This window comes from Stegostoma tigrinum, chromosome 32 (genome assembly GCF_030684315.1).
Source record: "Stegostoma tigrinum isolate sSteTig4 chromosome 32, sSteTig4.hap1, whole genome shotgun sequence".
NCBI lineage: Eukaryota > Metazoa > Chordata > Chondrichthyes > Orectolobiformes > Stegostomatidae > Stegostoma > Stegostoma tigrinum.
Genome location: NC_081385.1, coordinates 3684620 through 3700493, shown reverse-complemented (window position 1 = coordinate 3700493; position 15874 = coordinate 3684620). Strand labels below are relative to the sequence as shown.

Genomic DNA, 15874 nt, shown 5'->3' with positions numbered 1-15874 from the left:
AGTCTACTTTTCTGCTTTTTCTCCATAATCCTTGATTTTCTTACTGGTTAAAATCAGTCTGTCTCAGCCTTGAATATATGTCACTAGTCTCCAACAGCACTTGGTGGTAAAGAATTCCACGGATTGACTACCCTCTGAGAGAAAAATATTCGCCTTCATCTCTTTCTTAAGGGGTGACCCTCTGAGACGCTACACTCTCTCACAAGGAAAAACAACTTGGAACAAAGAAAGAACAAAGGAAGTTACAGTACAGGAACAGGCCCTTCGGTCCTCCAAGTCTGCATCAATAGACAAGAGACAATAGGTGTGGGAGTAGGCCATTTGGCCCTTCGAGCCAGCACCACCATTCATTATGATCATGGCTGATCATCGACAATCAGTATCCTGTTCCTGCCTTATCCCCATAACCCTTCATTCCACTATCTTTAAGAGCTTTATCCATCTCTTTCTTGAAAGTATCCAGAGACTTTGCCTCCACTGCCTTCTGGGGCAGAGCATTTCATATATCCACCACTCTCTGGTTGAAGAAGTTTCTCCTCAACTCTGTTCTAAATGACCTACTCCTTATTTTTAAACTGTGTCCTCTGGTTCTGGACTCCCCCGTCAATGCTTCCTGCCTCCAGAGTGTCCAATCCTTTAATTATGTTATACGTCTCAATCAGATCCCCTCTCATCCTCCTAAACTCAAGTGTATACAAGCCCAGTCGCTCCAATCTTTCAACATATGATAGTCCCGCCATTGCAGGAATTGACCTTGTGAACCTACGCTGCACTCCCTCAATAGCCAGAATGTCCTTCCTCAAATTTGGAGACCAAAACTGCGCACAATACTCCAGGTGTGGTCTCACCAAGGCCCTGTAGAGCTGCAGAAGGACCTCTTTGCTCCTATACTCAATTTCTCTTGTTATGAAGGCCAGCATGCCATTAACTTTCTTCACTGCCAGCTGTACCTGCATGCTTGCTTTCATTGACTGATGTGCAAGAACACCCAGATCTCGTTGTACTTCTCCTTTACCTAACTTGACTCCATTTAGATAGTAATCTACCTTCCTGTTCTTGCCACCAAAGTGTACAACCACACATTTATCCACATTAAACTGCATCTGCCATGCATCCGTTCACTCACCTAGCCTGTCCAAGTCACCCTGTATTCTCATAACATCCTCCTCACATTTCACACTGCCACCCAACTTTGTGTCATCAGCAAATTTGCATCGACATGCTGCCCGTCAAACTAAAACTCCTACCCTTCGATCCCTCTATTCCCATCCTACTCATATAATTGTCAAGATGCCCTTTAAAAGTCACTATTGTATCTGCTTCCACTACCTCCTCCAGTCGCGAGTTGCAGGCACCCACCACCCTCTGTGTAAAAACTTGCCTCGTACATCACCTTTAATCTTGCCCCTCACACCTTAAACCCATGGCCGTTGGTAACAGACTCTTCCACCTTGAGAAAATGCTTCTGACTGCCCAGTCTGTCCATGCCCTTCATAATCATGTAGACCTCTATCAGGTCACCCCTCAACCTCTGTCGTTCCAGTGAGAACAACCCAAGTTTCTGCAATCTCTTCTCATAGCTAATCACCACCCTACCAGGTTGCATCCTGGTAAATCTTTTCTGTACCCTCTTCAAAGTCATCACATCCTTCTGATAGTGTGGGGACCAGAATTGAACACAATATTTCAAGTGCGGCCTAACGAAGGTTCTATAAAGCTGCAACATCGTCTGTTAATTTTTAAACTCAGTGCCCCGGCCGACGAAGGCAAGTATGCTATGTGCCTTGTTGACTACTTTTTCCACCTGCGTTGCCACTTTCAGTGACCTGTGTACCTGTACACCCAGATCCCTCTGCCTATAAGTACTCTTCAGGGTTCTGCCATTTACTGTATATTTTCCATCTGGATTAAACCTTCCAAAATGCATTACTTCATATTTTTCCTGATTAAATTCCATCTGCCATCTCTTTGCCCAAGTTGCCAACCGATCTGTATCCAACTGTATCCTTTAACGGTCCTCATCGCGGCAAAGGCCACAACACTGATCCCTGAGGAATGCCACTAGCCACAGCCCTCCATTCAGAAATGCACTCTTCCACTGCTACTCACTGTCTTCTGTGACTGAGCCAGTTTTTTTTATTCATCTTGCAAGCTCACCTTTGACCCTGTGCGACTTTATCTTCTGTATCAGCCTGCCATGAGGGACCTTGTTAAAGTCCTTACTGAAGTCCACGAAGACATCCACTGCCCTACCCTTATCGATCATCTTCGTCACTTCCTCAAAACACTCAACCAAGTTAGTGAGACATGACCTCCGCTTCACGACACCATATTGCCTCTCGCTAATACGCCCACTGATTTCCAGGTGGGAGTAAATCGTGTCTCCAAGAACCCTCTCCAATAATTTTCCTACCCCTGAACGTAAGGCTCACTGGCCTGTAATTAGCTGGATTATTCTTGCCACTCTTCTTAAACAAAGGAACACCATTGGCTATTCTCCAATCTTCTGGGACCTCCCCTGCAGCTGGTGAGGATACAAAGATTTCCCTCAGTATCATCTTCTCAGTATCTACCTTGTCAAGCTGCCTAAGAATCATGTGGTTTGATTAAGTCTCCTGTCATTCTGCTGAACTCCACTGGGTGTAAGCCCAATCTACTCCTCAGATGAAAATCCCTGCCTGCCTGTAATCAACGTGGTGAATCTTTTCTGGTCTTCCTTTAATGCCTGCATGTCTTTCTTTAGATGAGAGGACCAAAACTGTTCACAGTATTCTGGCTTATTTTTCCCATTCATTCATAGGATGTAGGTATCTCTGGCTAGGCCAGTATTTATTACCAATCCATAATTACTCGAGGGGCCATTATGAGTCAACCACATGTAGGTGTCACATGTAGGCCAGACCAGGTAGGGGTGGCAGATTTCCTTCCCTGAAGGACATCAATGGACCAGATGGGTTTTCCTGACAATCAACACTTGCTGTGGTCTGAGTACTGAATTGTGTAGTTTTATCCCCATTCCCTTTGATATAAAGGCCAGCATTCGATTTGCCTTCTCTAGATAAATTCCTATGATTTCTCTGCCTTAATTAGGTTGTATAGTTTTGAATTACTCCCTCAATGTGTGACTCTTTTACCTGTTACGTTATTCCAGTTATTTGGTTTGTTTCCAGCACCAGTTTATTTTTAACTTATTGTACATATTTCTCTGTCTCATTTAATTGGATCATTGGATCCTTCCCTTGTTTTTCAGCTGTTGACACTTTACTCACACCATCTGACACTTTTTATCACCTGTAGACACTTATTATTCGACACTCCACTCACACCATTTATATGATCTTTTGATCCCTCTGATCTTGATCTCTCTGCCTATAAGTCCTATGCCTGTGTGCTTCACTCTCACTTCATCTGACAAAGGTGCTACGCTCCAAAAGCTTGTGATTTCAAATAAACCTGTTGAACTGTAATCTGGTGTCATGTTACTTCTGACTTTGTCCACTGAACTTGGGTGCTAGTTTTACATTTAAGCATGAGGATCCCCCAGTCTCTCTGTGTTACAGCTTTCTGCAGTCTTTCCCCATTTAAGTAATATTCACCTCCCCTATTCTTCTTGTTGAGGTACTTAACCTTATATTTTCCCCCATTATATTCGATTTGCCAAGTTTTTGCCCAGACATTTAATTTGTTTGTATCCCTTTCTAGACTCATTGCATCATCCTCACCTCTCACCTTGCGACCAATTTTTGTATCATCCACAGACTTCATAATAGTACATTCACTTCAGTCATCCATGTAATTATTGGCATTTCTGGTTGCTGTTTCTTCTTGTCTTTACCTTTTTGTCTTGAATTGGAGATTGCGTGGATGGAAGCTTGTATCAGTAGTGTTTTCCTGTGGTGAATGCAGAATTCTAGAAAGATTAAAGAAATAATGGAGTACATTTGATGGGCTGAATGGCCACCTTCTGCTCCAATGTCTTATGGTCTAATGGAGAAAGATTTTACTTGGAGCAGAGATGGAAGGAGGACTCTGCTCTATATTTTCCATCAATATGACATAACTTTTATATACACACAAAGTCTGTCATGGTCCCTCTGCCTCATTTGTTTATCTTTCTTTCTTTGCCTCCTGTTTTGTATATCCTAGAAGTGTTACAATGTAGGAGGTAGTATTTGGCCCACATTGTCTGCTCAGCTTTCTGAACATTAATTTGGAGCTGGTCTCCTTCCTTGTAACTCAGCACATTGTTTTGATTTAAATAATCATTCAATGCCCTCTTGAATGCTTCAGTGAACCTGCCTTCACCAATCTCCAGGCAGTACCTTCCAGGCCATAACTACCCGTTCTGTGAAAAAGATTTTTCTCACCTCATATTTGCTTCTTTTGCAAAATGCTTTACAACTATGCCATCTCCTAATCCACTGTGTCCAGAGCTTTAATGATTTTGCAAATATCACTCAAATCTCCTGTTAACTTTTTGCTTTCCATGGAAAATTGTATAAATTTCTCCAATCTATCTTCATTACTGAAAAGTCTCATCCTGGAGCCATTTTCATAAACCTCTTTCGTAAACCAGTTTCTCCAATGTATTCATATCCCCCGTAGAGTGTGCTGTCCAAAACTGTCCTCAATTCTCAAGCTGTGATCTAACCAGTATCATATAAGGTAAACATGGCTGTATTAATAAATCCTGAAATACTGTATACTTCAACAACTCTCTCTGTCTTTCTTGTGACCATTAATTACTTATGTATATATACATTCAAGTCTGTCTGCACCTGTGCACCAATTAGACTCTGGTCATGACAGATATCCATCTATAATTGGAGAACAGGCTTAAAATGGAATCTGATGCTGACTGCTGATATCGGGTGGGATAAATGGCCCGCTGATGAGCAGATGGCCTTGTGGTGATGCGTGGCTAGTTTGTAGTTGTGATGGCAGGCCATTGTGGATATGGATCTGTTTGTACAGGGCCCTAGCTATGGTGTAGATGAAACTGATCTGGAGGTGTCGGTGTTGGACTGGGGTAGACAAGGTCAGAAGTCACATGATATAGTCCAACAGGCTTATTTGAAATCTAAACACTGACGTTCACTTGATGAAGGAGCAACTCTCACAAAGCTTGTGATTTCAGACAAACCTGTTGGACTACAACCTGGTATCATGTGACATCTGATCTAGATGAAAGAGGACTGACATCTGTCACCTTGAAGCAGGCTGTTGTCACCTTATTGATTTTCCCTGTCAAGGTGGATTTGATGAACTGTTAACCATTTTGTATTCCATTTGAAGTGCACCAGTAATAAAACGTTCTCGTACAACTTCTTTATGAATAGGAATTCATAGGATACTCATTGGAAAAATATAAATACAAATCTGCTCGTTACTTATTGATTAATCCATGAGGGAAGTGGATATTAGCTTATTTAAGTGGTTTTAGTATTGATTTCTAAGTAGTTTAATAATGTGGATTCTCTCAGTAATGTTTGCTAGTTCTAGTTGAGGGCTTTACCCCCAGTGCATGAATCATTGGTGCCTGATTGATTTTGTTTAATAGGAGGTGTCAAATAAAAAGTAATAGGTATAAAGCTAAATCATGTAGTCCTTCCAGTTCATCTTTCTGTATGAATCTATGATCCTGCACCTATCTCAACCACAACAGTCTAATCACATTATCATACTGGCCCTTGACTACTGTCACATTTGACCTACCCAACCCAGAAGTCATTTAATGTATTGATCACTTACAGCAAAAATGTTACTCGAAATGTCAACTTGCCTGTTCCTCTAGCTTCACACTGTATTCTACTTGATTTCTCTGGCTCCTTGTCCAGCCATCATGCTGCAACCTGAAATATTTAAATGCTAAGCCGAACAATTTTGAACCTGTTTAGCACCTTGTAAACTGATGTGTTTTCGGGATAACTTGGTGCACAGGAATAGTGGAGTGTATGAATTGGATGGGAGGCGGCCTTTATGCTTATTTGGGACATAAACATGGCTGTGGAACTATTGGTAGTTTCTATGCTATAGATTTCATGTATTTTGAGTTGAAAGTTCACTTTCAGCATTTCTGTCTTTCACGTGTTCATATAGCTGAGTTGCCCATTGGCCACTTTGCAAATATAACATTTCGCAGTGCAAGAAAGACAAGCTGATAGTAGGTCCTGCTTTTTCTATGATAAACTGCTTGCCTGAAACCTGATTTAAAACTCTGGACAAGAGTAAACCTCTCTACATTGGCAAATTCTTCAAATCGAACATAGGAGAGTATACCAGAATTCAGTCCTACCTCTGTAGAATATTACGTTTTCCTTTGATATGACCACCACAATTTAAATGTTTTCTTTTATAGGTTAACTACTTATGATGCCAGGATCTCAGAGGCAATTCTTTCTGTACATCACAGCTCAACTGATTACCAGCTTCGGGTCCGTACTTCACTAGTGGAACCATTTGAAGCTCGCATTGGGTCTGAGTATATGGTACTTGGAGAAATTGAAACCAGTGCAGGTATATGTAGCATGTGACACAACTTCATGTCTTGTGCAAATTCCTGTCTGAATCCCTCTAATCTGCTTTGTACACCTTCCATTAGCTTTAAGATGCTTTTGGAAAGTTACCTTGTTATAAAATCTACTATGTGGCTCATTTTCAAATTTTGTTTGACACTTACACCTGTGAAGCACCTGGGGGTTGTTATTTTGGAGGTGCTAAGTAAGTACAAGATGTTGCTGTAGCTAACATCATCTTCTATGTGTGTCAGTGCCAGCTAACTCTACCCCTTCAACATTATTCTCAACTTCTTCACATTTTGAATTGTCTTTGCTTATCTGATATTCACTTGGATGTTCTTGACATTCTGTGGTTACACACTGAGAAATCTGATAACACCTCCTTGTAGGCCCAACATAGTCTTATGTTCTGCTACTTTTCCGCAGCTGCCCTGGCAGTATCTCCCACTTCTTCCTCTGCTACGCAATGACTATATCGGTAGTGCCTCATGCTCCCACGAGGAGCTTGAACAGTTCATAAACTTTACCAACACCTTTCACCCCAACCTCAAATTCACCTGGACCATCTCCGATACTTCCCTCTCCTTCTTGGACCTCTCCGTCTCCATCTCTGGTGACCACCTCAAAACTGACATCTGTTTCAAGCCCACTGACTCCCACAGCTATATGGACTACACCTCCTTTCACCCACCTTCCTGCAAGAATGCAATCCCGTACTCCCAATTCCTCTACCTCTACTGCACTGCTCCCACATTGGGGCATTCAACTCCCAAACATCCCAGATGTCCTCGTAGTACAAGGACTGTAACTTCCTTTCTCTAAAAATGCTCTCAACTGCACCTCTTGCCTTTCCTGCACCTCTGCCCTCATACCCCTCCCCCCAGCCAAAATAAAGACAGAAACCTCCATGTCCCCACATATCACCCCACCAACCGCCATATCCGATGTATCATTGTCCCCCACTCTCCAACCGCACAACCAAAGATGTATTCCCTTCCCCATCCCTAACTGCCTTTTGTAGGGACCACTTTCTCTGCAACTTCCTTGTCACCTCCACAGCCCCACTGACCCCAACACCCACGGCACCTTCCCCTGCAATCACAGAAAGGGCTATACCTAGCCCTACACCTCCCCCCATCACCTCCATTCAAGGTACCAAACAAACCTTTCATATCAGACAGGGATTCACCTGCAGCTCCGTCAGCTTGGTCAACTGTAACCGCTGCTCCCGATGTGGCTTCCTCTACATCAGTGAGACCCAGCTGAGGCTCAGAGACCGCTTTGTAGACTACTGGTGCTCTGTACGTGACCAATGACAACACCTCCCAGTCACAAACCATTTCAACTCCCCCTCCAACTCCCTGGGCGACATGTTCATCCTGGGCCTCCCCCGGTGTCACAATGACACCACCCCAAACTGGAGGAGCAATACGTTTTTTCTGCATCGGGAGCCGACGGCCCGCTGGCCTAAAAATGAAATTCACCAGTTTTAAAATTTCCCCACCCCTAGCCTCATCCCCTGTCTAAGCCTCCCTCTCATCCTCGCCTCCTTGACCTGACACAACCTGCATCTTCTCTCTCATCTATCCACCCCACCCATCCCACTGACCAATCCCCAGCACTCCCTACCTGACCCACCTATCACCATCCCACCTACCTACCCCAGTCCCACCACTCCTCTCTCTTTATTTCCAAGCCCCTTCCCGCTCCCCATTTCTGAAGAAGGGCCCTGACCCGAAATGTCAACTTTCCTGCTCCTCTGATACTGCTTGGCCTGCTACGTTCTTCCAGCTGTATACTGTGTTGTCTCTGACTCCAGGATCTGCAGTTCTTGCTATCACACAGTTTTGTGTTGTGTTGTCTTAAGGCCCATTTTTCAAAAACCATCAATCCAAATGCTATCTCCAACAGAAATAAGCATCTGGATTAAATGTGTTGAGGGTATTAGCAAAGGAAGAGAGAAAGCATGGATAGGATGATAGGGCAGCAAAGTGGGTGCACAAAAGATTCACCAAGACAGAACCTAGAATAAGAAGCATAGATTGTGAGGAAAGATAACAGAAATGAGCGTACCTTTTACTAAGCAGAAGCTTAAAGATGGTGTGGTACAGGTGTTGGCAATTATGAAGGAATTTGATGAGATAAATAAGGAAAAGCTTTGTTCCTCCATTCTTAAGTAGTTGGTTTTAAGATCACGTAGCAAGAAGTAAGAAGTTACAAAACCGTTATTTCGCACGTTGGATTATTAGAGCGGTGTGATCACAGAATATGTATTTGTTGTTAAAATGGAAGTGAGAGAGAAAAGGTTTGAAATACTGTGTGAAAAATAGCACAGTGAAGATAGTTTCTTCAGTGAACCATCATAAGCGCAGTGGGAAAAGTCCTCATTTGTTATAAAGTTCAATATTTTTAATGTTACAGTCCAGAAAATGTGGAAAAGTAAGCTGATCGTACTGCAGACTCAGTGCCAGCAGAGGTCAGTGCTTGATCTTTTTTCTGCCTCCAGAAATGATTTGCATTTTTGCTTAGAGAGCATAGTCCTGAAATCTGTTGACACCACAAGTTGCAGGTGAGCAGGACAGTGAATAGGACTGAAAAAGCCTTGGCTGTTTAGAGAGATGAGCAAACAGGGGTAGCTGTAATTTGATGTGGACCTGTCCCCATCCAAGTGTATTCCACCAGAATCTTGACGACTGCCTTGATGATGGTAGAGATGACTTGGGAAAAGCTGGGTGAGCCACTCAACTGAGAATACCCAGCATCTGGCCTACTTTTTATAACCATGGCACTTCCATGGTGTGTCTAGTTTGTGGTCAAATATGACATTACTGAAAGATATGGTTGGGGAAATGTGTTGGTTATGCCATTTGAATGCAAAAGAAAGACAGTGATCTCTCATTTTTGTGACAACATTGTCTGATACTTATGTGATGTGAATATTGGTTATCGACTCAACCCAGAATGTTGTCAAGACTTTGTTGTACATAGACATAGATTACCTATTTATCTAAGGAGTTATGAATGGACCACCATTTGCACCGTAACACCAAAATCACCAGCAAATGGTAGCTGTAACTTTATGATGGGGGGATATTCATTGTTGAAGAGATAGTTGGACCTTATCCCCGGTGTCAATATCCAAAGCCTTGAAGTCCCCCCAAAAGTGTCATATGCAGAATTGGATCGAAAACACCAGCTGAGATACAAATTGTGTTTAGAAGTGTTTCTCAACTTCACTCCTTGTGTTGTTATTCTTGCCCTCCTAGTGCTAGACTCCCTAGCTCTAGCTATTTCTTTTCCAAGGGGTAGAAAGGCCAATTATTGCGCTAACTAAGATGAGCCATTTTATCACAAGGCCTCAAATTAACCATTCATTTGCATCAACCTGTCTTCTATGTACAGGCTGAATTTGTTCTGATTGATTGACTGACTAGATGTTAACTCAGTGCTGCATTTTCAGGCAATATTCCTGTGATCCAAGCTCGGCTACTAATGGATGCAGATGGAGTGAACTTGCCTTTACTGGAGCGTGCTGTACAAGAGCAGAGAAAGTACTTCCAACAAAGAGCTGCAAGGGGTGCCCTTGAAACTGGGGTAGAGACCAACAAGAGGGATGTGTGAACACATGCATAAACTCTCAGCAAACTTGTAACTCCCAGTGATGCCTCTCTGGTGTGGCAGTTGTTTGCATTTACTGTGAAAAGCGATCTATCCAAATCTGTTCTGTTTTGCACTGAGCCTGAATATGTAAATCTGATTTGTGGACCCCATGATGAACTTGGCCATTTAAAATTCATGCAGTTTTGCCTTTTGAAAATGTTTGGTTAGTTCAGGTGAAAGTAACATCCTGATGGAGTGTTGCTTCTGTACTTAATTAGAATTGCAGTACTTGATGTTTCTGCAATACTTTCCTGAATGATTGTGCTCGTCAGTTCTCAGCTATAATCCGCATGATTCACAATCACCTGGCATCGACAAAGGAAAGAAAATTTAAATGCAGCCATGAGTGTCCATATTTTTCAGTGTTCCTCATTTTCTGATTATAAAGTGCTAGATTGAAGCCTAGAAGGGCATTTCTTTCAATGATATCCTTTTGGAATAGATCCTCAAAATGGTAAAGGGCGAAATTTGTGAATTGAATTTGATGTGATGCTGTTTATTTAAACATATTAATGCGTTGTGTCTGACTTCAAAGCTATATGACTTTGAGAAATGTGGACCAGGTACTCCAAGATAATGCAGAAACTGGGTCACATTGATCTCCTATACCGACCAACTCATTATAATGCTTTGTGATCACAAGATCAATGAAAGTTCCTGTGCTCTACCGTTCTTTGTTCAGCAGGCAATCTATATATAGCTCCTGCTATTTTCACTTCCATGAATAACCTCTGCCTTTGCTGTAAAGGATTGCAATAATTACCCTCCACTGTATCCTATAGTTAATCCCACCCAATACTAACTGGACTAGGTATGGGTAATGCTGTCATCCTAAGTGGTTCCTGTCTTTTTCTCTCTGCCTCTAGCACTGCTCTCCAGTAAGTAGGTTCTGTCTCTTGTTGATGTTAGGCAACATTGTTCAATACCACACTGTTGCACTTGCATCTGAAGAGTTTCGGCAATGCTAAAGATCTGAAATACTGTAGATCTTTGTTCTTCCTTTCAGCCACTGTGGTTCCTTTAATGGAGAACGTAATTTGACCAGAAATAAAGGTTACATTACACGCAAATTCTTTCCTGGTTCTTTCAGATTTGTTTCTATGCAGCTTCAAAGTTGCAGCTTAATTATTTGCCAATGAGGTGCAATTTAATTTGTCATGCAGACGCATGCTCACAGTTTTTGAGATTGTCCTTATGATGAATGATACTGGGATTTTCAGGACCATAAACCTTGTATGTTCAATTAGAAGAGGTGTCCTGAGTAATGTTAATAACCGACAAAAGCATTTCTCTTTATTATTCGACAGCAAATGTGTAAAGTCACTGCACATGGAAGGACTGGAGTGTGGCATGTAAAACGGATGGATTTGGAATATTGTGAGTAGTTTTGGGCCCTGTATCTAAGGGACAATCTGCTGGCCTTGAAGAGGAACCAGAAGAGACTTACAAGAATGATCCTGGGGCTCAAAGGCTTGTGACATGACAAGTGGTTGAGGACTCTGGATCTGCATTAAATGGAGTTTAGCAGGATGAGGAGGGAGCTGATTGAAACTGATAGAATACTGGGAGGTCTGGACAGAGGGTACATGGAGAAAATGTTTCTGCTAGAATTAGAATTGGCTTTATTGACAAATACTCAAATGAGTAAATGTAAGTATACAAGTCGACACTAATGGTGCCATCTTAGGTACAAAGGTACCTAGGTACAGATTCTTAAGTACAGCTTCTTAGAGAAAAAAATTAGAAAAGTAAAGAGATAAAAAGTTCAGAATAATGGTCCTTCCAATCCAATCCACGCTGGGCTTCACCTTGAGGTTGAGAAACCGCCATGCTAGGTCACCAAAAACTGCCACACCTTGCTGCCAGGACATCGCCATGCTGGGCTGCCAAGAGAGAGACTAGGCCCGAAGGACACCGTCTTAAAATGAAGGAACGACCCCTCAGAACTGAGATGAAGAGGAATTTGTTTAGCCAGAGGGTGGTGAATCTATGCAATCCATTGCTACAAAGGGCTGTGAAGTCATTGAGCGTCTTTAAGACAGAGATAGGTTTAAAGTTTTGACAAAGATCTGTAGCTTGGGTTGTGGATGGGATTATTGGCTTGCTCGCTGAATTGGCTTGTCCTCGTTGAGATGTTTCGTCACCATGCTAGGTGACATCGTCAATGGAGCCTCTAGTGAAGCCTTCACCTGAACAAAAACAAGCCAGCTCAGCGAGCAAGTCAAAAACCTCACAGAAATAGGTTCTTGATTAATAAGGGAATCAAAGGTTACAGAGAGAAAGCAGGAGAATGGGATTGAGAAACATATCAGCCATGATCAACTGGTGGAGCAGATTGGATAGGTCAAATGGTTTTATTCCTGCACACTGCACCCTCATTTAGTTCAAAATACAGGCTGATATGGGGCAGTTCAGATTTGAAGTGTTGGCAAAGGGATGTCTGGAAGTCAACAGCATCTTGAGTCACTTACTTACACCATCAATTTCAAGATGGCAGAACTAGCATGGTAGGTGGTGTTCAGGCCTGTCAGAGCCCACCCACTCTAGGCCAGCCACATCCTTTTCTCTGTGTACTTTTTGTCTTCTTTTTCTTTTTGTTCTCTTCCTTCATCTTCAAGGCTGGAGTGGTATCGGCAGGACAGTGGCACAGCGTCAGCGGCGTGGATCAGGACTTATGGTAGTAGGCCTGGAGCCTGGACTCTTGGTGGTGTTGAACGGCAGCAGAGCCAGGGTCTCCTGGGGCACCGGCATCATTGTTGCAGTTCCCGGAATGAGACTCCCTGAAGCCTGGAGCACCCTGCAGAAGCCCTGGAGCTGTGCTTGAGACCCAATTTGAACAAAAGATGAACTCTTATTTAAATAACTTTCTTTTGTTCTTTTTTAAGTTCAAGATGGTGCTGGATTGTGGCAACAAAAAACTTTTCACTTTATCTTCAAGATATATGTGCCAATAAAATTATTCATTCAGTTAAATCCTTGGAGACCTCTAGACTGGACAGCAGTCAAATTTGGGTGAAAATCTCCTTGTATTCTGATTCCTATTCTAGTAAGGGTTAGGAAATAATTTAAGCTTTGATTTTCTAATAATGGAGCTCAACAGAGTGGAGCTGATGCACTGCACTTGGTTGTTGCATTAGTACGGAAAAAGCTTTCCTGTAGCACATAGCTGCTGAAGAAAACATCTGGTAAAGACCACCTTTTAAAGAATATCAGCCAGCTTTAGATTCTGAAGCAATCCCTGTCTATGTGCAGCTGGACCTTGCAACATCCAGGCTTGGTTTGATAAATTGAAAAAAATTAGGGGGACTAGATTTAGGACTGACCTGTGGAGGAGCTTCTTCACTGAAAGGTTGTGAATCTGTGGAATTCCCTGCCTGGTGAAGGAGTTGAGGCGACCCCATTGAATGTTTTTAAAGCTAAGATGATAATTTTTTTGAATAGTAAAGGAATTAACGGTTATGGTGAGAGGATGGGTAAGTGGAACTGAGGCCATGAAAAGATCAGCCTTGATCTTATTGAATGGCAGGGCAGGCTCAAAGGGCCAGATGGCCTACTGCCGTTGCTGGTTCTCACATTCCGTGAGCCCCCACTGTCAATAATCTGGTGGTAACTATTGACCAGAATCTGAATTGAACCAAACATGGAAATAGTGTGGCTACAAAAGCAGCTCGGAATTTTGTAGTGAATGACTCATCTCTTACCTTGCAAATGCCTGTTTACCCCATGTATAAAGCACAAGTCAGGAGTGTGATGGAATATTCCACACTTTCCAATGGATGCAACTCCAACAATACTGTTAATGCTCAATGCCATCCCAGACGAAACAGACAACTTAATTGATAACCCATCTACCACCTTCAATGTTCACTCCCTTCACCACTAACACTTAGTGGCAGCAATTTGTACCATCCACAAGATGCACTGCAGTAACTCACTAATCCTCCTTTGACACCAGCTTCCAAACCTACAAACTGACAAAAGCATCTCCCTATATCAAGCAATGGCAGATGTGTAAAGTCACTGTTGCACATGGAAGAGATGGGGCCGTGGAATGCAAAATGGATGATATTCCTGCACAGTGCACCTTAATTCCTATATTATCTCAACTGCGTCCAGTTCTGGGCGCCCTATTATAGGAAAGATGTGGATGCTTTGGAGAGGGTTCAGAGGAGGTTTACCAGGATGCTGCCTGGACTGGAGGGCTTATCTTATGAAGAGAGGTTGACTGAGCTCGGTCTCTTTTCATTGGAGAAAAGGAGGAGGAGAGGGGACCTAATTGAGGTATACAAGATAATGAGAGGCATAGATAGAGTTGATAGCCAGAGACTATTTCCCAGGGCGGAAATGGCTAGCACGAGGGGTCATTGTTTTAAGCTGGTTGGTGGAAAGTATAGAGGGGATGTCAGAGGCAGGTTCTTTACGCAGAGAGTTGTGAGAGCATGGAATGCGTTGCCAGCAGCAGTTGTGGAAGCAAGGTCATTGGGATCATTTAAGAGACTGCTGGACATGTATATGGTCACAGAAATTTGAGGGTGCATACATGAGGATCAATGGTCGGCACAACATTGTGGGCTGAAGGGCCTGTTCTGTGCTGTACTGTTCTATGTTCTATGTTCTATGTCAGAGGTAGTTTCTTTTCTCAGAGAGTAGTAAGGGAATGGAACGCTTTGCCTGCAAAAGTAGTAGATTCGCCAACTTTAGGTACATTTAAGTCGTCATTGGATAAGCATATGGACGTACATGGAATAGCGTAGGTTAGATGGGCTTGAGATCGGTATGACAGGTCGGTACAACATCGAGGGCCGAATGGCCTGTACTGTGCTGTAATGTTCTATGTTCTATGTTCTATGATGAAGACAGCTGATGAGGGGAAAGAGCCCCACCTGCAAGCTCCCTTCTAGGCCGCACATCACCTTGACATGGAACTATGTCACTGTTCTTTCATGTTCATTGAGTGAAAATATTAGAATTCTGTTCCTAACAGTACTGTGGGTGTTTCTAGCCCGCATGGACTGGGGAGATTTAATAAAGTAAAAGCGGATCATTACCAACTTCTCATGGACAGCAAATGCTAACCTAGCCAATGGCACCTACAACCTGTGGGCAAATAAAATTTAAAAATATGCCCACCAGCCCTGTAAGCCTTTGAGATCTCTGTTGAACAAGTAGTTCTCCTATAATACAATAGTTGTGTTCATGTATGACCTCGCGAATAGAAAATCGCATTATAAAGAAATCACTTTACATGTACAACCGAAAGTTCATGTTATTCAAATGGTGTTCACTATTCCTCAATCACGTTACAGTCAATTCGCATTAGTGAAGCACGCATTATAGCAGAGCTGCCTGTACTCCAATTTTGGCTTTTTGCGCATTTCTATTTTAATTATTTCACCTTGGCACAGATCTTTGGCATCCAAGACCCTGAGTTCTATAATTCCTTCACTAAGCCCCTTTGACTCAACTCTGTCTCTCATCCTTCAAGTTTCTCAGTAAAATCTAATTTCTTGACTAAGCTTTTGGCAACGTGTCCCAATATTACTGTATATGGCTCAGTGTCAGACTTTGTGTTTTGTGAAGTGTAATCATGTGGCAAACGTTTTCTTGTTTCTGAGTGAGAAGGTAATGGATTCAAGTTACACTCCAGAGATTTGAATGCAGAAGTGTAGGCTGAGCCCTGTTGTAGTCAAAGAGTT

General features: G+C 42.6%; 1 protein-coding gene across 4 annotated transcripts in view; it reads left to right on the top strand.

Moving 5' to 3' along the window:
• The window catches only part of ten1 (TEN1 subunit of CST complex), a 42672-nt gene extending 31424 nt beyond the window's left edge, over nt 1–11248 (top strand). For 3 of the 4 annotated variants that reach the window (XM_048562216.2, XM_059638976.1, XM_048562215.2), the window contains 2 exons: nt 6359–6516; nt 9979–11248. In XM_048562216.2, the coding sequence (XP_048418173.1) occupies nt 6359–6516; nt 9979–10139 (319 nt within the window). In that variant the 3' untranslated portion in view covers nt 10140–11248. Of the gene's footprint in view, nt 1–6358; nt 6517–8939; nt 9934–9978 lie in introns of those variants that run through there. The other variant, XM_048562217.2, reaches the window with a different exon arrangement.
• Nucleotides 11249–15874: the final 4626 nt, after the last annotated feature.